Source organism: Petromyzon marinus, chromosome 47 (assembly GCF_048934315.1).
Source record: "Petromyzon marinus isolate PM22_M1 ecotype Great Lakes invasive population chromosome 47, UKy_Petmar_22M1.pri1.0, whole genome shotgun sequence".
Classification (NCBI taxonomy): domain Eukaryota; kingdom Metazoa; phylum Chordata; class Hyperoartia; order Petromyzontiformes; family Petromyzontidae; genus Petromyzon; species Petromyzon marinus.
This window is the reverse complement of record NC_133713.1, coordinates 6,032,669-6,060,448: the sequence shown is the minus strand read 5'-3', so window position 1 is coordinate 6,060,448 and position 27,780 is coordinate 6,032,669. Positions and strand designations below refer to the sequence as shown.

The 27,780-nt window shown below is 51.9% G+C and overlaps 1 protein-coding gene across 1 annotated transcript; it reads right to left on the bottom strand.

Moving 5' to 3' along the window:
- Positions 1 to 27,780, bottom strand: LOC116952588 (nucleotide-binding oligomerization domain-containing protein 2-like). Its single transcript, XM_076074324.1, has 13 exons — positions 27,506 to 27,780; positions 25,211 to 25,451; positions 24,181 to 24,583; positions 23,762 to 23,873; positions 20,053 to 21,934; positions 19,492 to 19,575; positions 17,320 to 17,403; positions 14,523 to 14,606; positions 6,169 to 6,252; positions 4,739 to 4,822; positions 4,031 to 4,114; positions 1,528 to 1,611; positions 1 to 583 (listed from the first exon to the last, which is right to left on the bottom strand). Exons 2-13 carry the CDS (start codon positions 25,378 to 25,380, stop codon positions 514 to 516), a joined length of 3,225 nt encoding a protein of 1,074 aa, XP_075930439.1. The 5' UTR covers positions 25,381 to 25,451; positions 27,506 to 27,780; the 3' UTR covers positions 1 to 513.

The following is a 27,780-nucleotide window of genomic DNA, read 5'->3' as shown; positions in this document are numbered from 1 at the left end:
TGTCTGACCCCCCCCCCCCCCCCTCCAGGTGCGTGACGTCATTTATGGACGGCCCCTTATACCGCTGGGTGGAGAGAGGAATGGAGGGGAGATGTAAGAAACTTTTCCCCGCTGTGTCTGTGTAACAAGTCTCGGGCTGGACATTACAAACGCCACGTCTCCTGCTCGCGCCACTCTCCTCCTCCGTCGTCGCCGTGAGTTCACGCAAATTCATTTTTAAAACGTTCCCATTAAAAACACGTTCTGTCACGCGTACGTAACAACAACAAAAAAGCCACAGGTAAAGCACCGATTTAGGAGTCCGTTTGGCACAAACGAGTGGGCTGTCGCTTTGGTCTTGTACGTCTTTTTAGTGCAAGTTGAGTTAGTGTAAAAACCAAGAAGTGCATTCACCACCCGCTTGGCTGTCAACAGATGACACTGACGTCCGGCAAAACTCGTAAACAGCTGCCGCCGGCGTTTGTCTCAATTTTAATTTCGATGTAACAAAATGCCTACAAGCGGTCTGTGTTACTACTCTATTCTGCTGTCTTTATCTTGTATCTTCACGTATTCGTCGTAAGGGATGTCATTATCCCTCAGCCTGTAACGAGAGGCAAAACGTTACAGGTTGCTTTAACATGCGCGAGCAGACGTACGGAAATAAATGTTTCGTAAGAATACGCACACGTCTTCGATAATACCGCAGCATTATTGTATGCAAACAGCAAATGTATAACCTTGGACATTCACGCAGATATGTACCATGACATGGGAATGCCCTATAGTTAATTTATCATTATTATGACATCGAAGTTTCGCGAGAGGTGGTGGCGGTTTAGGGTGGGAGGGGGGGGGCCTTCACCCAGCAGTCGATTGAACATGACTGATAATTTGTTTGTTTATATCATTTATTACACGGATGATCCCTTTTAGCCAGATGTCCGGCTATTTTACAATGGATACCCGCGGCGTACGAACACAGCAGCAGCAGCAACAACAAGACAAAGACATGTGAAGGCCAATATTGCACAGAGCGAGTGCAGGTTCTTTAAGGGCGTACAGAGAAAGCTGAATAGGGCCAAGCACAGAGTCGTGAGTAACTTCCTTCGTATTGGGGGTCCTGTCAGATGGTGATGGGGTGCCAATGTGGCCAAATGTTAACTGCCTCGCTAGGTATACAGGAGGAGGTCGTGGGTTTGATCCCGACCCTGACACCTGTATATTTTGAGTTTGCACGTTATTCCCGTGGTCGCGTTGATTTTTCTCTGGGTCTTCCAGGTTTTTCCCTCAACATTTACAAACACACGTTTAGATGTATTTGGCTGTGATAAATTCCCACATGATAAGCCACTTATGAGATATCATTTGTGGCCCAGATCGTATCTGAAAAAGAGCCACAGTATATAGCTCAGTAGGTCTTACCTGGTAAAAGAAAATGTTTCATATAGCGTTTTAGTTTTTTTAATTGTATGATTGACAGAGACATAGTTGAAAATCAAGGAGTTGCACGTTGGCGATGATGACCATATTTAAATGTCTACTCACACGACACACTTCAAGCAGGTGTTGTCTTTGAGGGCAGCAGCGATGGCCTCGGCGCCGAGCACGGTAAATTTATTTTTGTTCAACCTAAACGGTGGAGATGAATACATCACAGTCGTTCTTCGGTTAATGTTCTTTTTAATCCGTTCCACGAAAACTACTGTTAGCCGAAATAACTGTTAATCGAAATCACCGATCAGTATTATTCATAACAACGGTTTTTGGGTTAGATCGCGTTATTATAAATGTGCCGCAATCCTCCACCACCCGACACGGCCGATCAGTAAAAAAATGTGTCACGTTAAGAAAACGCCAATTAGTTACTTCTTCAGTCCACCGGTGTGTTTGAAGAGTGAATCCACAACATTTCGAACTTGAGTACGACGTTTCGCTGGTAATTACGTCCAGCATCTTCGGACGATTTGCCAGAATAGTGAAGCCATCCACCTGCTTCCGGAAGCTTCCGGCTTCACTAGTCTGGCAAATCGCCCGAAGATGCTGGATGTAATTACCAGCGAAACGTCGTACTCAAATTCGAAAAGTTGTGGATTCACTCTTCAAACACACCGGTGGGCTGAAGAAGTAACTAATTGACGTTTTGGTAACGTGATACATTTTTGACTGATTGGCTGTGTCGGGTGGTGGAGGGTTGCGACACATTTATAATAACGCGATCTAACCCAAAAACTTTGATTACAAAATCACCGAGTCTGCAAGGGAGTTGTTTCCGCTGCCAAAACAGCAAACGTAATGTAAACAAAGCAAGTCAACGTCTAAGCACTCATAAATGGACGTTGCTGAGGGCATGGCTCAAGTCCACTTACGAGCGCTCGGATTGGCCGAAATTGGTGCCCGCGCGCATAACGTAAACAGGCCGCTATCAAAATGTTAACGGCAGTCGGAAACCGTGGGGTCATATGAAACGTCAACCTAAAAACCGTGAACCGAAGGACAACTGTATTCACATACGGAGCAATATGCATTTTAGTCCTTTTTACCAAATCACCCATAATGCACCCAATCTCGACAGATATCACAAGCTAAGCAGGATTTTGAGTCTGTATAGTGCTTGGATGGGTGACCACCACACACGCCGGGCCATGATAGGCGTCTTCCCGGGCTGTGTTACGTTGTGAACAGTTGCAGTTCAAGTTTAAGGTTTACTTGTTCATGAAGCCTGTCTTCGCCAGGCAAAAGTTTTCAATAAATATAATTAACCTTAAATTGTTGACCACTTGATTATGTTATTTTTCTATTAGAAAGAACAAGAAAGAATGGCCCTAATACTCTGAGGGGAAGCTCCCATATTTTACCGTTTTCCAATTATTCAGATTTGAACATCATAAAATCTGTATTTTTTCATTCAAAACTGCTTGAATCCAAAATATCTCAAAAACAATAAAAGATAGAGCAATGGTTCTCGCTTTAATCTTTTTTGCTGTTTAACACTGTCAAACAAAAAAACGCAATCTTATATTTTGAACGGTTTCTAAATGACACGCACAAACATGTTTATGGGGCACTTTAAAATCGAGATTTGGGGGCCTTAAAATAAAAGATCTAGGATGTTCAGATATTTCTTATTGTTTGGGTCCTAAAAGCTACCTATACCAAATGTCATCTTTCTACCTTGTCGGGAAGTACCCTCGAGGTTTTGAAACATACAGATTAAGGTCTTCCTTTATCTATAAGATTTTGTTTAAGCAGCTGATAGCTCAAAGAACCGGGATACAGTCTCATTAGTCTGCCAGTAGATGGCGATGATTGCTTTGTATAATCTCAGTTAAGTATTTTGCCGTGTCATCTTTGTGGCCCACTCTTACAAACGACGTCACTGGATCTCTAACGTTCACTGTGAAGCAGACGGCACACAGTTACTATCAAGGTTCTTACGCTTGAAATAATAACCGGGGCGGCTGCTTCATTCGAACCGTGAGCACCTGCAAAAAGCGGCGAACGCGATCCCATTGAGCCGCGGCACTGGCAAGAGGGCAGTCGTCATCTTTCGACGCCCGACATCGCAACTCTCTATTACTTGGGAGTAACGGCCGATGTTAAATTAACTTTGCGACATTCTTAACCCTTTCCCGTTCCGAGACTTCTGCAGGTTGCAGGGTAGGTGTCCAATTTACCGCTGAATCTCGGAACGTGCAAGCCGCTTAAGCGCTCATTTTATTTAGAGAAGCAGAGCGCCGTTGTTTTTCAATACATTGCACTCACCGCAAATAACCGAAACGATAGCTGGCGCCAAACTGTGCCGCACGCCCTCCCGCATGGCCTTGTGGGAGCCTCGGTAACCAAAAACGCTATTTGATTTTTCCACTTGTGCCGTTCCGATGACGTGCACTATTCCGATGACGCACACGTACGTCATTGGAATGGAATCGAAATAAAATGTTACGACGTACACATGTCATTGGAACGGGAAAGGGCTTAGGCACCTTACGTCGTTCTGCTCTCGATGAAATGTTTACGAGGGATTCACACGCAGGGGCAGCATTCTCACCACAGCTGCTCGAGGTGCATTTTTCCACGGATGGCGTCGGCGAGGATGAGGGCCTCCTCGTCCGTCAGGGAGTTCTCCCCGAGCCTGCCTCGACCGGACACAAAATGAAATTGCTCGTCACGGAACTCTGGAACGCCGCTCACTGGGGAAAGGCCACCAGGATTTGGCGGTGGACAGACGGTGTCAACGGTGCATCAGTTCAACGTCGTTCTTAGGGCGCTTCAAATCGTGCCTGTGAGAAATGGTCAATTGGATAGGCTCGTCAATTATGCATCAGTTCAACATCGTTCGTACGGTCACGACACGTGCTTCATATCGTGCCTGTGAGAATTGGTTAATTGGGTAGACGTGTCAATGGGATAGACGTGTCAATTGGATAGACCTGTCAATGGGATAGACGTGAATTGTATGGACGCGCCGTCGATGGATCCGTTCAGCATCGTTCGTACGGTCATGACACGCGCTTCATATTGTGTCCGTGAGAATTCGTTTTGCTCAATTCGAATATGTTCGGGAGTGGTTTAACGCAGTGGTTAGTACAATGTGCGTTACAAATATGGAAAATCACAACGTGCTAATTACTGAACTACCCCTCAACACTCGCTATACTCGAAAGTGAAAACAATTCTCATCCTGGCAAAGATGCTTATTCAGATAAGAGCCGTCACAGGTATCCCAGGTAAAATACGGCAACATCTGCACAACAACCAGAGATCCTGCAGGGTGGAGTTCTTGAGGAGAGCCTCGGACAGTCGTCTGACGCCTTCTTTGCCAATGCCATTGCCCACCAGGCTGTTGCACAGGGGACACACACAGACACATTAACAGCAGAGATTCAAGGTTCACGTTCAATTTGTTCAACCGGGTGAGTGGCCGTTGCAACTGCTGCTGGTGAGACTCATCCTGGTCGTTTGAGTTCTCACTTAGGTTGAACAAAATCAACTTGGAGGAACTTGCAGCTCCACCCCAGGTGTCACCAGAGTTCTCCAACCGCTGCTGAACCTGCGCTCTGAGCAGCAGGAGCAGCGACTGTTAATGAAATAGAAAAGAATGGTCTAAGAATGGTCTAAGAGTAGCTCCCAGTGTGACTGCGGCCACCATTCTCAGCCCATGGGCCACATAGTAACACCATCGCCCCCTTCAATAATTTGCTCGAAGATTTTCAGACATTCACTAGGTGTGTGCGAGTCTGTGTGCATGGTGTAGCGGTTCGCGTGCTGCGCTATGAAAACCCAGCGACCCGAGTTCCATGCCTGCTCACGACCATCATCGGTGACGAATATCTGAACCGGTGTTGGGCCTCCCCTAGGTCTACTCAGTCTCAAATGAGTACCTGGTGCAGCGTGTAAACATCGCCACTGGGGAGACAAAGGCGGCTGAGCGTGGTACTGGCCACCCACCCCCCTCGTGTGCCATGCCGGCCTTTATAAGTGATACGCGCTAACAGCACTTGCCCCAATAGTCTGTTCAGACTACACAGCGGATCTTTGTGTAAGGCTATGAATTACCACGGGTCAATATCTCAAACCGTAGACTGCAGTGTAACGTCACTGCCCAATTATAATTATTCACCTATGGGTTTATACGTGGGTCTATGAGTCTGTTAGTCTGTTTATGTATATGACGTCGTCCTGCACTATTTAAGACCGGAAGCAGGTGGACGGCTTAACTATTCTGGCAAATCGCCCGATGATGCTGGATGATGTAATTGCCAGGGAAACATCGTACTATTCAAACTGTAAATGTTGTGGATTTACTCTCCAACACACCGGTGGGCTGAAGTAGAAACTATTTGTCGTTTTGTTTACGCGACAAATCCATTACTAAAGAATTAAAGCTTTCGTGACTGCATAAATTACTCATTGTTTTTTTTGGTAAAGTCACGTATGTAGGAATACCATAACATTATATTAAAACAAATCAATCACGACGTTTCGACCGCAACACAAGCGATCTTTACGCCGATGACGTACACATACGTCCACGTACGTCATCGGAACGGGAAAAGGAGGGGTTAAGTCCACGGGACCGAGACTCGCGGCTAAAACAAACGAAGAACGGACAAAACAGGACGTCGTCATTAACTACGTACGGGGTGACAATGACGCGGTGGGAACAGAGGTGGACGGCGCGGGTACCTGAGCCAGGTCAGCGGCGTGTTTTGCTCCAGCACCTCTGCGAACGCCACGGCCCCCCGGTCGCCGATCGCGTTGCCCCACAAACTGGGGGAGAGAGGAGCGACGCACAGAACCGCGGTGGTTACGCGCAGCTCGCTAAAACATGATTTTTTTTTTTATAAGAACAGGTTTAACCCTTTTAACTGGCACAAAAAAACTGACACCTTTATTCAAGGCATCATGTTTGCAATAACCACAACACAAGCAGTCAAAATGCAAACAAAAAAGACAACTCTGATAATATTATGCACTGTCCTTTTTTTTGCATTTTGACTGCTTGTGTTGTGGTTATTGCAAACATGATGCCTTGAATAAAGGTGTCAGTTTTTGTGCCAGTTAAAAGGGTTAAACCTGTTCTTATATCTTGTTTCTGGCAAAGGAGGTCTCATAATGTTAAAACATGATTTTTTTTTGTTTTTATATATCACAAAGAAATCGCTTGACATGCAGGTTGCTGGGTGATTTAGATTGCGCAATAGAGACGGGTGGAAATTGCCTTGGGGTGGCCCTCATCCAGCAGTAGATTGACAATAGGCGATCATGAAGACACAAACTCCCAAGTGGAAGTACCACCGGTGGCCGTTAAAGCTGCGATGACACAAAATGACACTCGCAGTTCGTTATCAAGCCACTGCTTTTGTCAGTAATGGAGGTTGTTTGACCATGCTTCACCACGCCGGTCGGTGCGGCTTTGGCGAAGGGGGGAGAGAGACACACGTCCGATTCGGATATCGCTCGCCAACAATGTTCGCCATGGCCGGGAATTTAACTCAAGATTTCTTAGTTCAGTGCGCCAACCACTCCACCCGCAGCCCTACCCCAAGGCCAAGATGCATTCGGGGAAACTTTAGGGCGATGTCACCGGCAACGCATTTACTGTGAGCAACTATGGCAACCTGGTAAGATGGCGGCAGAAGAGCGACTGAGTTGTGTCTGGTCAATGAACGCAGAGTTTGTTGAACTTTGACGTTGGCGATAGGTCCTCCAGACAGTCTCGTCCCCTTCACCGGATGAAGGCCGCTTGTGTTGTGGCCGAAACGTCGTGAGAATATTATTGTGTTATTTTATTTTATCAATTTATTATTTTATTCTCATTCTACGTGACTTTACCGAAAGAACCAAAGAAGATGAATCATTGCAGTCACGAAAACTTTAAATCGAAATTTAAACTCATTAGGTATTGTTGTTGAGCTCTGCGAATACTACATATACACATATATGGACCTCTGCTGAAGCTATTTTAAACCTTCTTTGGTTCTTTCGGTAAAGTCACGTAGAATGAGAATAAAATAATAAATTGAGAATATTATTGTGTTATTTTATTTTATCAATTTATTATTTTATTCTCATTCTACGTGACTTTACCGAAAGAACCAAAGAAGAGCACACAACGTCGGGAAGAACCGTGACGATGTCTGCCCGCGATCTCAATGGAAGCTGTCAATTCAAGAAACGTGTTAATAACTCCATGAGAGGTTTTGTTTTGGGGGTTAGATCGCGTAAATATAAATGTGTCGTTCAACTCCGCCACCACCCGACATAGTCAATTGGTAAGGCTTGTCACGTAAACAGAACGTGACAATTCGTTAACGAGTGCAGCACACCGCTGTGTTGGAGAGTAAAAAGATAATATTGGTCGCGAAAGCCTAATGTGTTAAACCGTGTAAGATCACTCTGTTACACCTCTAACGGTGTCGTTTGTCTGCTGTCCGCTTGACGTTTTGGACCTTCGGGCCCCGTGTGCTCAGCAGCTGTTTGTAAAAGAATAAAACGTGTCCTGGCTATTTTGTATTGTCAGTTGTAAAGTTATGACCCCGTGCCCCATACCAGACATCTGTGAAAAAAGAGCTTTATAGCTCATCGGATTCCTCCAGTATAAATACATATTCTGATTCTGTATGGCAGTTCTCCGATGACAGAACACAACACACAAGTGTGCCGGAGTGGCCCACGAGGCGATCTTCCACTCAGGACTTTGTTGAAATTCCTCACAAGACATTGCCAAACATCCGCACGCGCAGGAAACCCTCTCTTCCACTCATACTCCACATCCCACACTTATACACCATAACCCCCCTCTCTCATAACCCCCCCCTTAAACCCCCCCTCATACCCCCCCCCTATCCCACACTTATCAAATCACTCCTTCAGTCGTCCGCCAATCCCAGGCCTCGTTTCCGCCTCCTTTATTTAATTATTTTAGGCGGTGTCTCCCGCCCCCCTCCCGCCTGTCCTCACCTCACCAGCACGACACAAAGACAAAGATCCCCCGTATAGCCTCTCTGTTAGGGCAAGTGCTGTTAGCGAGCACCTATGAAGGCCGGCACGGGCACACGAGGGGGTACGTGGCCAGAACCACGCCCGGCCGCCTTTGTATCCCCAGTGGCGATGTTCTTACGCACCGCACCAGGTACTCATTTGAGGCTGAGTCGACCTAGGAGGAGGCCCAGGACCACTCACACACACACCTCACACACACCTCTCACACACTCTCACACACACACACTCTCACACACACACACTTTGACAGACACACACACAAACACACTTTCACACACACCGCACACACACCTCACTCTCACACACACCTCTCACACACACACACCTCACACACACTCTGACACACACATACTCACACACTCACTCTGACACACACACACACACCTCTCACACACCTCACACACACACTCACACACACACCTCACACACACACACCTCACACACACACACACCTCACACACACTCTGACACACACACCTCACACACACACTCTCACACACTCTGACACACACACACCTCTCACACACCTCACACACACCTCTCACACACACACCTCACACACACTCTGACACACACATACTCACACACTCACTCTAACACACACACACACCTCTCACACACCTCACACACACACTCACACACACACCTCACACCCACCTCACACACACCTCACACACACACACTCACACACTCACACACCTCACACACACACACCTCACACACACACTCACTCACACACTCACTCTGACACACACACTCACACACACACCTCTCACACACCTCACACACTCTCACACACACCTCACACACACACACTCTGACACGCACACTTACACACGCACACCTCTCACACACCTCACACACACACACCTCACACACACACTCTGACACACGCACACCTCTCACACACCTCACACACACTCACACACACACACCTCACACACACCTCACACACACACCTCACACACACACACTCACACACACACCTCACACACACACACTCTGACACACACACCTCACACACACCTTCTCACACACTCTGACACACACACACACTCTGACACACACCTCACACACACACACACCTTCTCACACACTCTGACACACACACACACACTCTGACACACACACACTCTGACACACACACGCACACTCTGACACACACACTCTGACACACACACGCACACTCTGACACACACACACTCCGACACACACACACACTCTGACACACACCTCACACACACACACTCTGACACACACCTCACACACACACACTCTCACACACACCTCACACACACCTCACACACACTCTCACACACACCTTACACACTCTGACACACACACACTCTCACACACACACTTTGACACAAACACACTTTCACACACACCGCACACACACCTCACTCTCACACACACCTCTCACACACACACCTCACACACACTCTGACACACACATACTCACACACTCACTCTAACACACACACACACACACCTCTCACACACCTCAGACACACACTCACACACACACCTCACACCCACCTCACACACACACACTCACACACACACACTCACACACCTCACACACACACACCTCACACACACACTCACTCACACACTCACTCTGACACACACACTCACACACACACACCTCTCACACACCTCACACACTCTCACACACACCTCACACACACACACTCTGACACACACACTCTGACACATGCACACCTCTCACACACCTCACACACACACACACTCACACACACCTCACACACACCTCACACACACACCTCACACACACTCACACAACAACAACAACAACCGCCATTCGCCACTAAGTGGCGGTGACGTCACCACGACGCTTGTGCCAGGCTATGTGCACCCTGAGGCCACGTGAAGTGTCGAACGCCCGCTGGCAGGAGGTCACGGGGCAGACCCAGGTGCCACGGGTCGACTGACTGAGATGACTGGCTGATGCACCACCTGTGCCCCCTACTGTGCCAACCTGCTGTGCTTTAGCCACCCGGCGCTCCGCTCGCTGTTGTGAGCGTCGCTCCTCCGCCCTCCGTTGTTGTTGGAGGGCGACTGCCTCCAACTGCCCAGTAGCATCCTTCACGAGCCTCCTCCACAGAGGCCGATCTTGACACCGCTGGTACCAGTCATCGGCAAGTCCACTCAGCTCCACGTCCTCCTGTACCACATCACTCCATCTCTTCTCTAGCCCGTGCCGCGCCCGCTTAGCCCCCTCAATCCGGCCAAACAAAAGCTGTTTCGGCATGCGGTGGCTGGGCATGCGGGCTACATGACCCAGCCATCGCAGCCTTGCCTGCCGGAGGAGCTCACCGATGGGACCCTGCCCAGATCTTTCAAGGATTTGTGAGCTCCTCACACAATCCAGTCTGGTTAAACCCAGGATGGATCGTAGGCAGGCCAGCCTAAATGTTTCTAACCGGCGAAGATGTTCCATTAGGGGGGTCCACGTTTCGCAAGCGTAGAGAAGGGAGGGAATGACCGTGGCCGAGAAGACCTGAAGCTTAGTGCGGAGCGACAGACCAGGTAGCTTCCACACAGCGTTACGCAACCGATGAAAAGATATTGCCGCTCGACTGATTCGGAGTGAGACCTCTGCTGTTAAACTGGAGCCAGTCATAAGCACACTGCCCAGGTATGGGAAACTCTCCACTCTCTCCACAACTGCCCCATCACCGATTGGGAGTTGTGGAGGTGGAGTGTCCGATGGTACAAAATACCCAGGCAGGTGCTTAGTTTTGGTGGGGCTGATGGTAAGGCCCCACCTCTTAGTGGCACGCTCCAGTCTCAGCAGCAGCGTCTCCAACTCCTCCTCTGACTGAGCAGCTATTACCAAGTCATCAGCATACATAACGTGGTTGAGCAATAGGGAGCCATCCCTTGACCGCACCCGGGCATCGATTAGCCTCCCATTATATCTGTACCATATGGAGATTCCCCCGGTACAGCTATTGAAGGCTTCACGAACTACGTGGTCAAAATAGATGTTAAATAATGTGGGAGCCAGAGGACATCCCTGTCGCACCCCAAGGTGTACAGGGAATGGCTCTGACTCCCGGCCACGTAGTTTTACCCGGGCCCGCTCACCATCATGAAGGTCCTTAATGATCGTGAGCAGAGGGTCAGGTACTCCAAAAGCACGAAGAACGACCCAGAGCCCAGGCCTACTGATGGTATCATAGGCCTTGACCAGGTCAATAAAGCAGAGATGTAGGTCTTGTTGGAATTCCCTACACCTCTGCTGTAGCAGACGGACAGAAAATATGGCATCTGTGCAGGACCGCCCTTTCCTGAAACCGCATTGGGGCTCCGCAAGCCTCTCCTCAGCGTGCCTGGCAAGGCGATGCTGAATAATCCTTGCCAGGACCTTTCCCGGCACACTGAGGAGTGAGATGCCCCTGTAGTTGTTACAGTCTGTGCGGTCCCCCTTCTTAAAAAGGGGGACCACCAGGGCATCCTTCCAATCCTGCGGAACCCGTCCAGTGGTCCAGACTGTTGTTATGATGTCATATAGGGCAGTCTGTGCACAAACGCCACCCTCCCTCAGCATTTCGCTTGGGAGATCATCTCTGCCCGCTGCCTTTCCTGGTCTCAGACTCCGGATCGCCTTCAATACTTCATCAGCAGCTGGCACCTCAGCCAGCCACTCACAGGGGGTGACTTCATCCAATATTTGAGGCACCGCAGCCTCAGCAGGGTCATCCTCACTTTGTGCCACGATGTTTTCCTGGCTGAGGGATTTTCCCTCCCCCAGGACCTCACAGAAATGCTCAGCAAATCTGCGAACCTGTTCCTGGGGGTCGGAAATTGGATCACCGTTTTTTCCCCTAATGATGGTAATAGGTGTGGCGCTGCAGGTTACTTTTTTGATGGAGTTAAATAGAGATTTGTGATCACGGGCCACTGAGGCAGACTCGATCTCCTCAGCAACCCGCGACCACCACCCATCCTTGCAGCGCCTCACGGCTCTCCGAACCTCCGAGCGAAGGCTGCGGTAAGCCTCCTCATTCTCTGACGTGGGATTCTGTAGCCGATGACAGTGGGCCTGTCGCTTTTTCTCAACCATCGTGAACAACTCCTCTGTCATCCAGGGTGTCTGGGGAGGTCTGGACCGCGTACCCAAAGCAGCCATTGCAGCTGCATGAATCACAGTCCTAAACCTCGCCCATTTACCCTCGACATCAGGAGGAGTCGGGGACGATGCCAATCCCAGCCGCAAGCGATGATGAAATTCTCGCTTGCAACTTTCATCAGATAACTGAGACCAGGCCACTTTAGGTTGGAATGGGGTCCTGGGTGTACACCCACCACCGGAGTGGAAGAATGGCAGGCGCATCTTACAGATGACTAGTCGATGGTCAGAGGGCAGATCAGCTCCACGGTAGGTCCTGGTGTCAAGGACATGGGCTCGCATTCGCTGGTCCGTCACTATGTAGTCCAGCAGATGTTCTTGCTTGGACCCGGCATGCATCCATGATGTTGTGTGGATGCGCCGATGCCGGAACAGCGTGTTGGTAATTACAAGCCCATGGGCTGCACGAAAATCTAGCAGCCTCCTACCGTTGTTATTGAGCTGATCTGGCCCATGCCCTCCAATCACTCCAGACCAGGTGCCAGTATCATGACCAACTCGGGCATTGAAGTCACCCAACATGATGACTCTATCCCGAGGGGCCACTTTAGCCAGCACCTGTGACAGGAGGTCATAGAAGGCATCTGACTCATCGGCTTTGCCTGCATCCCTCCACGGATGTTCATCTTCGGTGGGGGCATAAGTAACCACGACCACCATTCCTCGCCTCCGGTTGATGGGAAGGCGAGCCCAAAGTAGCCTGGGGCTTACAGCTTCCCACACCTCACCGCCACGCTCCCACGCCCCCTTCATTCTTTTGTTCAAAAGAAGACCCACACCCTGTTGTTTGGCAGTCTGCTGCCCCGAGTAGAGGACTGTCCACCCCTCATGGTGGCAGGAGCCAGAGCCGGTCCACCGGACCTCCTGAATGCCGCATAGATCCAGGCGGTACCGGTCCAGCTCCCGACAGAGGAGTGGCAGCCTCTCCTCTGCAGTGAGCGTTCGAACATTCCACGTGGCCAACCGTAGTGGCTTTTCGTTGTTTCTGGAGTAGCCCCGAGGGTAGGTATTCAATCTCCTGGCTCCGCCAATTGGGGTTTGGCCAGGAGACGTCATAGACGCCTGGCCCCCCGGGGCCTCCGGCACAAGCTTAGTTGTTACATATTTCAGTTTAATTCGTAGTTTCGTGGTAATTAATTGAAGGTGGAGGGGTTACCAGCCCCTCGCACCCGTCCAGAGCCCCCGTTTAGCCCCTGTGGTGGACACATATGCCATGAGGGGAGGAGCCAATCAAAATTGGATCTCCCCCCACAGCGCTGTCCACGACAGAGTTGCCCGTCCGGCACCGCGAGGAGGTAGGGGGTTGTTTTGCCGGACACACTCACACACACACCTCACACACACACACTCTGACACGCACACCTCTCACACACCTCACACACACACTCTGACACACGCACACCTCTCACACCTCACACACACACACACACTCACACACACACCTCACACACACCTCACACACACACCTCACACACACACACACTCACACACACACACCTCACACACACACACACTCTGACACACACACCTCACACACACCTTCTCACACACTCTGACACACACACACACCTTCTCACACACTCTGACACACACACACACACACACTCTGACACACACACACTCTGACACACACACACTCTGACACACACACTCCGACACACACACACACACACCTCACACACACACACACACTCTCACACACTCTGACACACACACACACACACTCTGACACACACACACTCTGACACACACACGCACCCTCCGACACACACACTCACACACACAGACACGAGCAACTGGTTCACTGGTTAGTTGGCGGCCTTTTCCTTGTGAGACCGCGGGGCGAGAGAGATCTAACCGAGGAAACAAAGTTTACCCGACGATCTTGACAGAGCGGTTGCGCTTCAGCGCATCTGCCAGCACCACGGCGCCCCCTCCCGTGAACTCATTCCCGCCGAGCCTGGGGGGGGGGGGGCGGAGGGGGGTCACAGGCGGCAAACAGCGAGCCAGGGCCGTCGATAGGGGGGGGGGGCGAGAGGGGGAGCGAGGCATGGGGGAAAATCACACCACGTGCCCTCCCCCCCCCAACCCCTTAAAACTAAAAAAATTATTACATCTGACACCGTGAGGTCGAAGCGCGGCACCCTCTCCACCCAAAAGGTGCCCCCCCCCCCGCACCCAAAGGTTCCCTCCCGCCACCAAAAGCACCCCCCCCCCCCCAATGCGCGGGGTCCGGGGCAGTCTCCCCGATTCTCCATACCCTAGGGGACGGCTTTGCGCTAGGGGACACACAAACAGAGAGAGGCGTCGCGGTCAACGCAGTCGCTGAGTCTACCAAACAAACCACTGCTTGTTCTTAGTTCTTTCGGTAAAGTCACGTTGAAGGGAAACAATAAAATAAAAAAATATATAAAACAATAAAAATTCTCACGACGTTTCGACCATAACACAAACGGTCGTCATCATCACACGTCGTGAGAATTTTTATTGTTTTATATATTTTATTATTTTATTGTTTCCCTTCAACGTGACTTTACCGAAAGAACTAAGAATATGAATTACTGCAGTCACGAAAGCTTTAAATACAAATTTAAACCACTGCTTTTCACCACTCCCGGTAGCTCTTCAAGATGCAGTGTGCAAATATGCGCGCGCGTGTGTGTGTGTGTGTGTATACACACACACACACTGTATACACACACACACACACTGTATATGATGTACATTCAACAAAAACGCGCGAGGAGATAGCAGCCGGAGAGAACGCAATTCTCCGGAGGAACCTGCCGACGCAAGATGTAAGATTTAGAGGAAAGGAGAATAGGTTATAAGGGTCGGGGGAGGTGTTAGGGGTGTGGGGTCACAGGTTAGGTTAGCGGCTTAGGGAGGCTGAGATGGCTCAGAGGATCACAACGTTCAGGGGAGAGGCGGGGAGATACCCGATATTAGAGAGCCGTAGGATCAACATAGAAACGCAGACTTGTTACAGAGAACCAATTGCCAACAAAGAGATCTATAGAAGAGATCTATAAATAAACCCACCGAGTGATTTAGATGCGTTGGCAGTGGCTTTGCGAGCTGCGCTTACACTCCAGCGGAACAATGCACGCGTCCCACGCAGCTTCCCAACAGAACTGGTGTGGTGAAGTCCAGCCTTCCCGGTTCTTTGGTTGTCATCATCAGCCAACGGTGTGATCATTTTTCGATTTAAAGCTTTCGTGACTGCAAGGATTCATCTTCTTTGGTTCTTTCGGTAAAGTCACGTAGAATGAGAATAAAATAATAAAATAAAACAATACAATTCTCACGACGTTTCGGCCACAACACAAGTGGCCTTCTTCAGGTGAAAGGAACAAACCTGTCGGGACGACAGAGCTACAATGAATGCTGCTAAGATTCGCAGCGTCTTTTAAGCTGGTTGAGAGAAGTGAGGCACCTTGACAAAGGGGTTTACATATCAAACGGGAGAATTTAGCATTGAAACAGTTGAGTGATTAGCTTGTGACTGGTCACAGAAATAGCTATGTTAAAGTCAAAGCCTACACATCCACAGAGGCACCTCGTACATGGACGCCAAAGGGGATGCAACAACTCAACTATCATACAGTAAACCGATGTGAAAAAAACCTAAGTCTAAATTACATCAATATAATAAATGTACTCAAGGTGCCTCACTTCTCTCAACCAGCTTAAAAGACGCTGCGAATCTTAGCAGCGTTCATTGTAGCTCTGTCGTCCCGACAGGTCTGTTCCTTTCACCTGAAGAAGGCCACTTTTGTTGTGGCCGAAACGTCGTGAGAATTTTATTGTTTTATTTTATTATTTTATTCTCATTCTACGTGACTTTACCGAAAGGAGCAAAGAAGATGAATCCTTGCAGTCACGAAAGCTTTAAATCGAAAAATGATCACGCCGTTGGCTGATGATGACAACCAAAGAACCGGGAAAGCTGGACTTCACCACACCAGTTCTGTTGGGAAGCTGCGTGGGGCGCGTGCATTGTTCCGCTGGAGTGTAAGCGCAGCTCGCAAAGCCACTGCCGACGCATCTAAATCACTCGGTGGGTTTATTTATAGATCTCTTCTATAGATCTCTTTGTTGGCTATTGGTTCTCTATAACAAGTCTGCGTTTCTATGTTGATCCTATGGATCTGTACTGTATGTAAGACTATGGGGCTCTTTGCAAGTCTCAAGTGATGAGCGCAGTTGGCTTCGCAGGGTGCGAAAGGTCAACATACATACATAGAGATCTGTGTGTCAGTCATTTAATCTCTATACTTTGCAATCCAATCGTGTTTTTGTATTGTTGTAACGTTCTGACTCGCCCCTACTAGATATCTGTGAAAAAAAGCTTTATAGCTGATTGCATTTCTCCAGTAAAATAAATATTCCGATTCCATGTTTTTATGTTGATTCTTTGGTTCTGTGTAATTCAGTGGGTCTCCACGTGAGTAAAGATGTCCTTCTCAGTCGCTGAGTCTTTATGTTGAGTCTGCGAATCTACGTGAGGTGTACGATGGGGCGAGAGGGTCGGGTAAGGTCAGGAACGAGTTGACGAAAGGAGACCAAATCTCCCACATGAACCATTAAAACGATTGCTGCGACGGAGCCCCCAGGGTGTTCAGCGGAGAGTTCCCGTCACGTGCCAACCGTATCCACCGAGGGTCTCTCACTTGAGTTGTTCAATGGTGCTGCTCCTCTCGATGAACTTCGCCAGGTCGGGCGCGATGACGTCCGTCAAGCTGTTCTTAAAGAGCCTGCCGGTGGGAAAAATAAAGTTACACTCACTTCGAGGCGAGACGTCAACGCAAAACGCCCGAGGCTAGACATACGTACGTTGAACTTCTTTCGCACCGTACGTAGCCAACGAGCTAAACACAAAAAGCAGCTGTGAAAAAATTAGTTTTCCAATGTACATTTAAAAGTGCATAGCTCCTAATATCAGAAGGAAGAGCATTCCAGACGGCCGCAGAAACGCATCCAAAAGCGCGCGATGCGGTGACCACTGTCTTTGTTAGATGGCCACGCAAAAGCTGCTGCTGCTGCTGCGGCGAGGATGACCGGAGTTCGCATGGCGTTTTAAGCTCATTGACGCCTCAATCCCTCCACTGGCTCGCAATTTCAATCCCCCTTGAGTCGATTGACGCCTCAATCCCTCCGCTGGCTCGCAATTTCAATCCCCCTTGAGTCAATTGACGCCTCAATCCCTCTCCGCTGGCTCGCAATTTCAATCCCCCTTGAGTCAACTGACGCCTCAATCCCTCCGCTAGCTCGCAATTTCAATCCCCCTTGAGTCGACTGACGCCTCAATCCCTCCGCTGGCTCGCAATTTCAATCCCCCTTGAGTCAACTGATGCCTCAATCCCTCCGCTGGCTCGCAATTTCAATCCCCCTTGAGTCAATTGACGCCTCAATCCCTCCGCTGGCTCGCAATTTCAATCCCCCTTGAGTCGACTGACGCCTCAATCCCTCTGCTGGCTCGCAATTTCAATCCCCCTTGAGTCAACTGATGCCTCAATCCCTCCGCTGGCTCGCAATTTCAATCCCCCTTGAGTCAATTGACGCCTCAATCCCTCTGCTGGCTCGCAATTTCAATCCCCCTTGAGTCGACTGACGCCTCAATCCCTCCGCTGGCTCGCAATTTCAATCCTCCCGGGTCACTTCCGAGATGGCGTTCAGCATCCGCAAGATTTCCACCCCGTGCACTTGGTCTGTGCGAGCACGAGACGCTGCATCAATAGGAGGGCGACCGTTGCCGGCAACAGCAACAATCACCGGCAACAGTCACCGCACCATAATCCTGTTGCTTAAATCTGGACGAATCTCATCGCAGTTGCCCCAGTGGATGAATCGGTTGGTGACTTCCAATCAGATGGCGGATAGACACCACATGACTTGGTTGTGTGGTCTGTAGACCATATAATTGATCATCACTTTAGAAAAAACTCTCGCTTTCATTGATTAGACACACCTCCCGCATGCCACAGTAATACAAAGTTGCCTTAGCCACTCACAGTAAATCCGTTGCCGGTGATAATTGCCCTTCAGTTGCTTTCATGTCCCTGTAGTGGCGGTGCTGTCGCTGCCTGAGGGTGATGAGTTAAACTAAAACTATAAATTATTTTTTATTGTACCAGGTAAGGCCCACTGAGCTGTATAGTTCTTTTTTTAGAAGCGACCTGGCCACAAATGCTAACTCAACGAAGCGGCTTATAAACTTGTAGAAATTTATAGCAGCCAAATACTCTGAACGCATGTAACTTAATGTGGAGGAAAAAGCCGGAGGACTCTGATACAAATCCACACGATCATGCGGAGAATACGACCTCCTGTATACCAGGTGAGGTAGTTAACATCTCGCCACCGTTGACCACAGTTGATCGCCAATTCGCGCGTGGTGAGGTCAATTGTGATTCCTCCCACTTCTTCCAAGACATATACCCAGAATGGATTCTTAGGTCAAGTAATGACAACGGTAATAAGCTGCATTTATAAAGCCCCTTTCAGTGACAAAGTACTCGAGGCTCCGTACATCACAGGCCAAGCGGAGGATATTACTAAGAAGACAAGTGAGATAAGCGAATGCAGCGAAGTAAAGCAAGAGGAAATCGGTGTGTGCCGAGGCAGGCTTAAACACTGCCGTTCTTTCGTTGTGTCTGATACCGTGACCAATACTGGCAGTGGCCCCTTTCAGCCAGCAGTGGCGTGAGCAAGCAATCGCAGGGCTGCACCTTTTTGTCCTTGTTGTTGTTGTTGTTGTTTAACACAGCGAAACACGGCGGCGGCTGAAATCCGGACAGTCCCCCTCGTTTGCACGGCGGGCGGTGTGGTGGTGGGCCGCTTACCCAAGGTACTTCAAGGTGTTGTGCTTTATCAACTCCGGCACCAGCACGCGGATGCCGTCGTCCGTTATCCGGTTACTGCTCACTCTAGAATACAAATCAAGAAGGGACGGAAAGAGGCGGGCGGTGGTAAGCATGGAACTTGAATAGCCAGGAGAGTCCAGAGACTCGGCACTCCAACGCTGTCCTCGGGACAGTCCGGTCCCTTCACCTGATGAAGGCCACTTGTGGTGTGGCCGAAACGTCGCAGTGGGGAGTGGGGGGGCAACGATTCCTGTGTGTTTCCCAATGAGGTTTTGAGTAATTTCTTCCAATTTGGACCAGGATGCCAGCACACACTGGCCTACTATTCTAAACAGGTCAGAAAACCATTTGCATGCACTTTGAACGGTACGTAGACAACCGTGCTAACCGGAGGTTTGGGGGTGGGATAAATTAAACACAAAAAAGCAGTTCTAAATAAACAGAGTTTTACATTTGAAGAATTTGGGAGGGGGGGGGGGGGGCGGGGGATAAAAAACGAAACAACAATATTTCCCACGAGCGTGTACACCGCGCGCCCACCGCAGCTGGTCCAGCTTGTGCAGGCACGGCAGCAGCTGCCGCACGCCCAGGTCCTCGATGTGGTTGTTGTCGAGCTCGGCCGACACGGCCGACGTGGCGTGCTGCAGCACGAAGGCCAGGTGCGTGCAGTGCGCCGGCCCCACCAACGCGTAGTTCAGCTTCACGAAGCTCGGCACGTCGCGCGCCAGCCGCCGCGCCACCGCCTCTTCGCCAAACTCGTGGGCGCAGCACACCACCCACAGGAAGTCGCACGTCAGGTGGCCGCGGTAGCCGGCCATGTCGCGGCGCGTCAGCCGGACGCTCGCCGCCAGATCCTCCAGGTGAACGCGCAGGCACCGGCGCAGGTGGGCGCGCAGCGCCCCGCGCTTCCGCCGGAGGGCGCCGTCGCTGCGGCGGCCCGCCATCTTCAACAGCGTCGCGGAGTGCCGCTGGGACAGGAGGCCGCTGAGGAACTGCGACACCAACTGCAGGTTGCTCTTCTCCGAGTCGGTGAGCTTGCGGCACTGTTTCCGCCGCTGCCACCCGACCACGCAGGCCGGCGCCAGCCTCCGCCACGGAGTCGCTCGCGAGAAGTTGGGGAAGTGCCCGAGCACGTCGCGTGCGCTGCGGTCGGCGCTCAGCACCAGGAGGAGCGCGGCGAAGAATGCCTGGAAGGTGACGTGCATGAACACGAACACGTCCTCCGTGCCGAAGCCGCGGTAGCTCTGCGACTTGATGAGGAAGCCGTACGCGAGGTCCTCCTCCGTGAGGCCGTGCTCCTTGAGGCGCGACGACGAGAACGAGGTCTCCGACTCCAGCAGCGCCTTCTGGGCAAGGCTGCCGAGCCTGCGCAGCAGCGGCAGGGAGGCGCCGAAGAGGGCCTCTTGGCCCTGCTGCGGCTGGCTGTGACTCAAGCACACCTCGAGCATGCTCAGGTAAATCTCGGTGATCGTCAGCGACGAGTCCGGGGATCCCGCCGGCGCCGACCGGTGCTGCGGCGGCTGCGGCTGCCGGAGCAGACCGTGGCACTGCGACACGATCCAGCAGTAGAGCGGGATTTGGCAGAGGCTGTAGATGTTCGGGTCGGACTGGAGCAGCTGCTCCGTGGCCCGGCTGGCGACGCCCTCGCCCTCGCGCCGCTTCGACAGGTACGCCATGACGGCATCCTTGGAGAAGCCCGAGGCGACGACGTTCCGCCCGACGTGCGTCTCCAGCATGACCTTCACGTCCGAGTTGGTTCTCGACGTCACGATCTTCTTCGCGCCCCTGAGCAGGTTCCCCCGCAAGACGTTGGCGACGAGCACGAAGGCGGGGGCGGCGCCCTCCGGCGACGCGCACATCGCCACGTCGCCGCCGCCGCCGCCGCCGCACGCCATGTCTCCGCGGAACTCGTCCATGGCGTCGAACACGAGCAGCGTCCTGTCCGGACGTCTCAGCACGTACTCGAACACCTTGTCGGGGCACGTGTCCGGGCAGCAGCAGTTGTTGAAGAGCAGGTCCCTCAGGCAGATCTCCTTCCTCACGTGGTTCAGGTGCCTGCAGGAGAACGAGAAGAGGAACTCGAACTCGGCGTACGCCGCGCCCTTCGCCCACTCCCGCCGCAGCTTCTGCACCAGCACGCTCTTGCCGCTGCCCGCGTCGCCCGACAGCAGGACCACGTCCTTGCCGGGCGGCCCGGGGCGGCGGCCGACGTCGGCGCCGATGCCGGCCGCGGCCGGGGGCGGCTGCAGGAGCGTGTCCAGCGTGAGCACGAGGGGCTGCTCGTCGGCCGCGGTGGGCAGCGCGTGCAGCTGCGTCTCGGTGTAGATGTCGTCGAGGGCGAGGTGGCCAAGGTGGCTGTACATCTGCAGCGACTGCGAGCCGTCCTCGTGGTGCCGACGCAGCTTGCTCTTGTACGCCTCCACTGCCCGCCGCAACACGTTTATGCGTTAGCACGTAGTTGACCGAATGGTAAACATGCTTATTATAATGCAGAGTCGTTCATGCAATTCATCAGAATTTATACCGGAGGAATCCGATGAGCTATGAAGCTATTTTTCACGTCCAGTAGGGGCAGGTCAGAACGTTACAACAACAAAAAAAACACGATAGGAGTGCAAAGTGTAACACATCGCAGGGACCTGTCGGACGCAAATGGCCGGCAGAATTAGTGACCAACGCAACACACTGCCGGCAAAGTCCAGAGAAAATGGAAGGGGAAGCTCTAGGTCATAACCTCGCGACTCCTAGATCATGTAACGCCTGGCGAAGGTCATAACCTTGAACTTCTTAAGCCAGAAAGACAAAAGCCTGCGACCCAAAAACTTCCTGGACAAGATCACTCCTCAGTTGCGGCTAGACGCTCACATGGAACGGCTCTGTTATGGAAAGTTTCCGGCCAATACTTGATCCCGCGATCCCAAAGGTGCAAGCGGTGGATTCCAACATAAATGAAAAACAGCCACAGCGGACATTGACCACAACGGAACAACGCGCGGAAGGGGCTGCCAATTCCATCATGAATGCAAAGAGAAAGGAAGGGCATCGCGATTGCGAATGTGATGAAGGGAGATCTCACCGTATAACCGACCGCCCATTACACACAAACTGCTTGCCACAAATGAACCACAGCACCTTTGATGACCTCGTGAAGGAACAAAAAAACCATCACACGAACTCCAGTCATCCTCGCAGCAGCGGCTTTTGGCTCGCCGTCTAACAAAGATGGTCACTGCATCGCGCGCTTTCAAATGCGCTTCTGTGGCCATCTGGAATGCTCTTCTTTCCGATATGAGGAAGGCACTGGAGTTATGCACTTTTGAATCAAGTTTTTTTTGTGTTCAGTCTGTTGTCCTTCCCCCACACCTCCGATTACCATGGTTGGCTGCGTACGGTGCATGCATGTATGTTGAACTTCTTTCGCACCGTGAGAAAGAAGTTCAACATACATACATGCACTGCCCAGCATTCGGTTACACAGGAGGTACGGACACCATCGATCGAGTGGCTCCTGATGCCATCGGACGAATAGCCAGACTCCTCTACACACGATTACATTATTTTGCCAGCTGCTTTTTTTTTCAAATGCCACAAGAAAGAAAGATTAACCAGGGCGGCATGCCGAAAATGGAACCGTGGACCTCTGCAACAAGCGTTGAACGCGCAAACTGACGGGCCGTGTCCCCAAGACAAACAACAAACACAATTCGATTCTTACAGCTCTGCCGCTTCGCACAATTACTCCTTTACAGCAGCCGCTCGCCGCAACTTTACCGCCTCGCCGAGACGTCCCTCGTAAAACGGCAGCAGTTAAAAAATAAGATTGCCCGCAGCAACTTACCCGTGCCTTTTTACTTTCACCTGAACGGCGTCGTAAATCTGCGGTGGCCACGATCGGCCGCCGGTCTGCAGCTCGTGATGAGCCGAAGTGACAGGCGTCGCTGGTGTGGAATCTCTAACAACTAAAACTATTTTTTTATTTTCCCAGGTAAAGCCCACTGAGCTTGATAGCTCTTTTTTCAGGAGCGACCTGGCCACAAATGATAGCCCAACATAGTGGCTTATCACGTCGACATCTAGAACAGCTAAATACTCTAAACACATCATGTTGATTATAAATGTGGAGGGCAAAACCGGAGGAACCGGAGAAAATTCCACGTGGCCACGGGCAGGGAGACACCGCAAACTCCAATTATACAGATGCTGCGATTGGGCGAGTAGATCGCATGACGATCGAGCGTCGTTTTCCCACCGGGCGAAGGGAAGTAATCCTTCTCGGCCACCGCTTTCGCGTCGACGCAGCGGAGAAACGCGGCCGCCGCGGCTTCCCCTTTCGTGTGAATCAGATTGAGCAGCTTCCTCACCTGCGGGAACAGAGACCACAGCGCCACTACTCACGCATCGACGGGTCAACTCGAAGGACCTACGATCGCACCGCACCTAGCCAACTGCGCTAATCGGGCGGTGCGGGGCGAATAAGAGGCGCGGTAAAATGTAACAGGACCCTCCTGAAAGAGAGTCCTGCGACTCAGTGTAGCTGATAAAACAAGTAAATTATTATAAACGTTGCCACCAGGTACGTGGTCCCGATTTTCGGATTATTAACGTGCAAACGTTTGGAGAATCAGGCCTGGACGCGGCCTGCCGGCGCGCTTCAAGGCCGCTAATCACGTTTTGCTGGCGCGTCTGCTGCGGAAGCGTCACTCTGTCCCGGTCCTCGTGACTCAAGACGCCATCCAGCACCAGCTGCTCGGCCAGCACGTCCACATCGTCCAGCTTGTCCACCAGTGCCAGGTGGTGGAGCCGCATCGCAGCCAGGGCGCCGTCGGGGGGCGACGGCGCCGCGATGAGCGTCGCGGCGGCGGCGTCGGCGTCGGCGTCGGCGGAGTCGGCGGAGTCGGCGATGCCGGTGCCGGCGGCGGCGTCGGCGTCGGCTTGGTCCGTGCGGAGCTCGAACCCCGGGGGCACCTGGATGAGCGCCGCCCTCGCGAGCGCTCCCACCAGCTCCGCGGCGGCCTCCTCGCCCTTGCTGCCGACGATGCAGAGCAGCTGGCGCGCCGCGTCGTACGGCGTCCTGGGAGAACGCGATGGGACGCTCACAAAGGCGGCCTGCGGTGCGGCCTGCGGTGCGGCCTGCGGTGCGGCCTGCGGTGCGGCCTGCGGTGCGGCCTCCGCCGCTATCATTGTTAAGCCTCGCTGAGCCTCGACAATCTTTTGTTTCCAAGAAGGTCCCGCAAAGGTTTTCGCAGTTTTCGCAGGGGCGACGATTACCGTGTTCCACAATTAAGTTAATTGCGAGTAATTTTTTTTTAAAATATGGACCAAGATGTTGAAGCACAATGACCGACTACTCTTCTCTGAATGACGCCACGGTTTTTTTTGACCGTGAAGCAGAGGGCACGCATTTTATGGTAAATACACCTGTACGACAGTATTAACCAGGGCGGCCTACTAACATTCGAACTGCAAGCCATAGACCTACACAATCTCAAGTAATCATTGTCACCACGGCCATCAACGGACGCGGTCTAGCCACTGCTGGATGAAGGCCTCGCCACGCCGTCGCTGTGACACTCAAAATCCACCTCCACATGACTTTACATCGTCGCTCCATCGCCACCGCGTGCCCCTGTGCCCTCGTTCCCTTGGTCTACAGCTCCCCCCAGAGTGCATCTAACAATCCGTAGGGCATACGGGTTACCTGCCGAACACGATGCTCTCTCTCTCCTCCAGGGAGACCATGTCGCGAGCGAACAGGACGTCCAGGAGGCCCTCCACCTGCGGGCCCATGGCCAGGACAAGCCGCTCCCTGCGGTGGAGGAGCAGGGATGAGGCCTTCGGCCGGTCCTGCGCCGCTCCGCCCTCCGCCATCACCGGCCACCGGGCAAATCGAGCAAATAGCTCAGGGCCCGAAGCGGATCAAGGTGGGGGCGGGAGCACCCCTGGATTTAAAGAGAGGCAGGGAACAAAAATAGCAGCGCAACAAACTAAAAAATCAGCTCGAATTCAAATCGTAATCAATAGCGAAAACAAAATGATATTTACTTTAGAGGGAGCTCTGTACTATAGCAGTGCTAGGTTATTGGTGTGCAATGGCATACCCAGAAGCCCGAAGTGTGCCGCGGTATTTCAGGAATCAGGAAAGAACCTCAAGAACCCTCCGCCCACCTCCCACCATTCCCCCCTCGCCATTGGGCTGACGGCTGCAGAAAATTGAGAGGGCCTTGGGTGGAGACCAAGGCCCTCTCAACTCCCTCGGTCGCGGGTGCCCAGTTGGGACAAACCCCGGAGACACGCAGCAACACAAACACGGAGACACGTAGAGACGCACGGACATGAATACACACGCGGAGATAGAGACACGCATACGCCCACACAGTTGATGTGACAGCAACGTTCAGAGAAACTTGCCTCTAACTATATTCTTGGGTCTCTCGGTAAAGTCACGTAGACATGTTCAAAGAAAATAGCAAAAAAAAACAAAAACTACGACGTTTCGATCGCAACACAAGCGGTCGTCTTCGTTTTTTTTTGCTCCTGAAGACGACCGCTTGTGTTATTTTCTTTGAACCTATCTACGTGACTTTTCCGAAAGACCCCCAAAAATATGAATTCCTGCAGTCACGAAAGGTCTGAGTCAAGATTTTGCCTCCCAACTGTTTCGACCGCCGCGACGGGACATGGATCGGGCCACCCCCTGGGTCGCTGTCCAGGGAGATGACCAGGTTCGACACGGCAGAATTCTTGCTTATGCCACCATGTACGGATGTGGTGTCGTTTACTGTGAGCGTCCATGCAAGACGTGCTGTCAGGGTGCCTTGGGGTTTGGCTCGCTGAGCCTCGGATATTATTCCATTGACATCCCAGGCAGCCAGGCATTTTGGCAAAAGAATAAATAAGAATACGACCTGTTCCACCCAAAAATCGACTTGCTACACCAAATTTCAAGCCTTTTAAAACAGTCTGCCTCAGCAGCAGGTCATGCTTTCCCACCTGATGACGGACGCTTGTGTTGCGCCCGAAACGTCGTGATTTATTTTATTTCATACCTACGTGACTTTACCGAAAGAACCAAAGAGTAACAGATGGAAATGTCAGATTTGTAACGGCATTCATTCAATCACGGCCAGACAAGCGTTTGACAGAGACACCACGAATATTCATGAAACACGCGACTCTCGGGGTGGGGGGGGGGGTTGCTTAACCCCGTCACCGGCATCAGCCATGATCAATCCACCGCTGGATGAAGGCCTCCTCTCACTCTTCATAACCTCGGGCCCTTTATTTCCACCACTGCCATCTCGTGTATAACTGTTGTAAAGCCCCTTGAATTAAGGCGGTAGATACGTCCGTATAATGTAACGTATTCATGCAATCCACCAGGAAATGCCGCTCTACGCACGAGCCGAATTCGTCGCTCCATCTCCGCGCCCGGAACGCGTCCCATCCCTTGGCCGCCACTCCGCCGCCCCCCCCACCCCCCCCCACTGCGTTTCCACCCGCACCTCCGGTCGGCACTGCACGCTTGGCTACGTGCGGTGCGAAAGAAGTTCAGAAGTTCAGCTGCTTGCCCGCCCCGCCCGCCCGCCCGCCCCTCGGTTCACCAAACTTCATCCGCCGAAGCGACACGAGGCCACTATTCCCACGCGCCGAATTCGTCGCTCCATCTCCGCGCCGGACGTCGAAACCCACGGCCGCTGTCTGCGAGAGTTATCGCGACGGCGGCGTGGGAGGGGGTGGGAGGAGGTTGTCTCTGGCTGAGCGGGCGACGTCCGGTTAATGATTGACCCACCACCACCACCACCGTTCTTTCACCATCCACCCACGAGTCGCTATCGCAAAACGTACTCGCCACGTTTAAAGCCTAGCGCCTGATATTCGGTGTGGGGGGGGGAGGAGGTGGTGGAGATACTCGATCGTTATTGTCAGCATCCTCAGCAGCAACAGCGTTATCAGCAAACCAACAGTGAGCAATCGCCGGGTCAGCTTTACTAACCGATTTGCGGGGACTGCAAGCGCGTCTCCCGCTCGTTAGGGGAAGAAGCCGTCTCAATCGGTGGAGAGCGAGCCAAGAGAGACGTCTCGGGGTCTGATGCCCGCGCTGTCCAGAGAGATAAAGACGGCGGTGGCTCCTTGAGACGGGGGGGGGGGAGAGAGAGAGACAACTTCCTGCTTGTTCTCCGGGTTCCTGTTTGAGACAAACCTGGCCGGGCTGGCCGGCCCCGCAATTTTCCCGTTGTTTGTCCGCGCAGTGCAAACTTTTGACGGATC

Coding starts and splice junctions, on each gene's coding strand:
- LOC116952588 (XM_076074324.1), bottom strand. CDS start 25,380: ATGGCGGAGGGCGGAGCGGCGCAGGACCGGCCGAAGGCCTCATCCCTG. Junction 23,874..24,180: donor AGCAGACGCGCCAGCAAAAC/GTGATTAGCGGC, acceptor CTGTTCCCGCAG/GTGAGGAAGCTGCTCAATCT. Junction 6,253..14,522: donor CGCTCTGTCAAGATCGTCGG/GTAAACTTTGTT, acceptor TCTCTCCCCCAG/TTTGTGGGGCAACGCGATCG.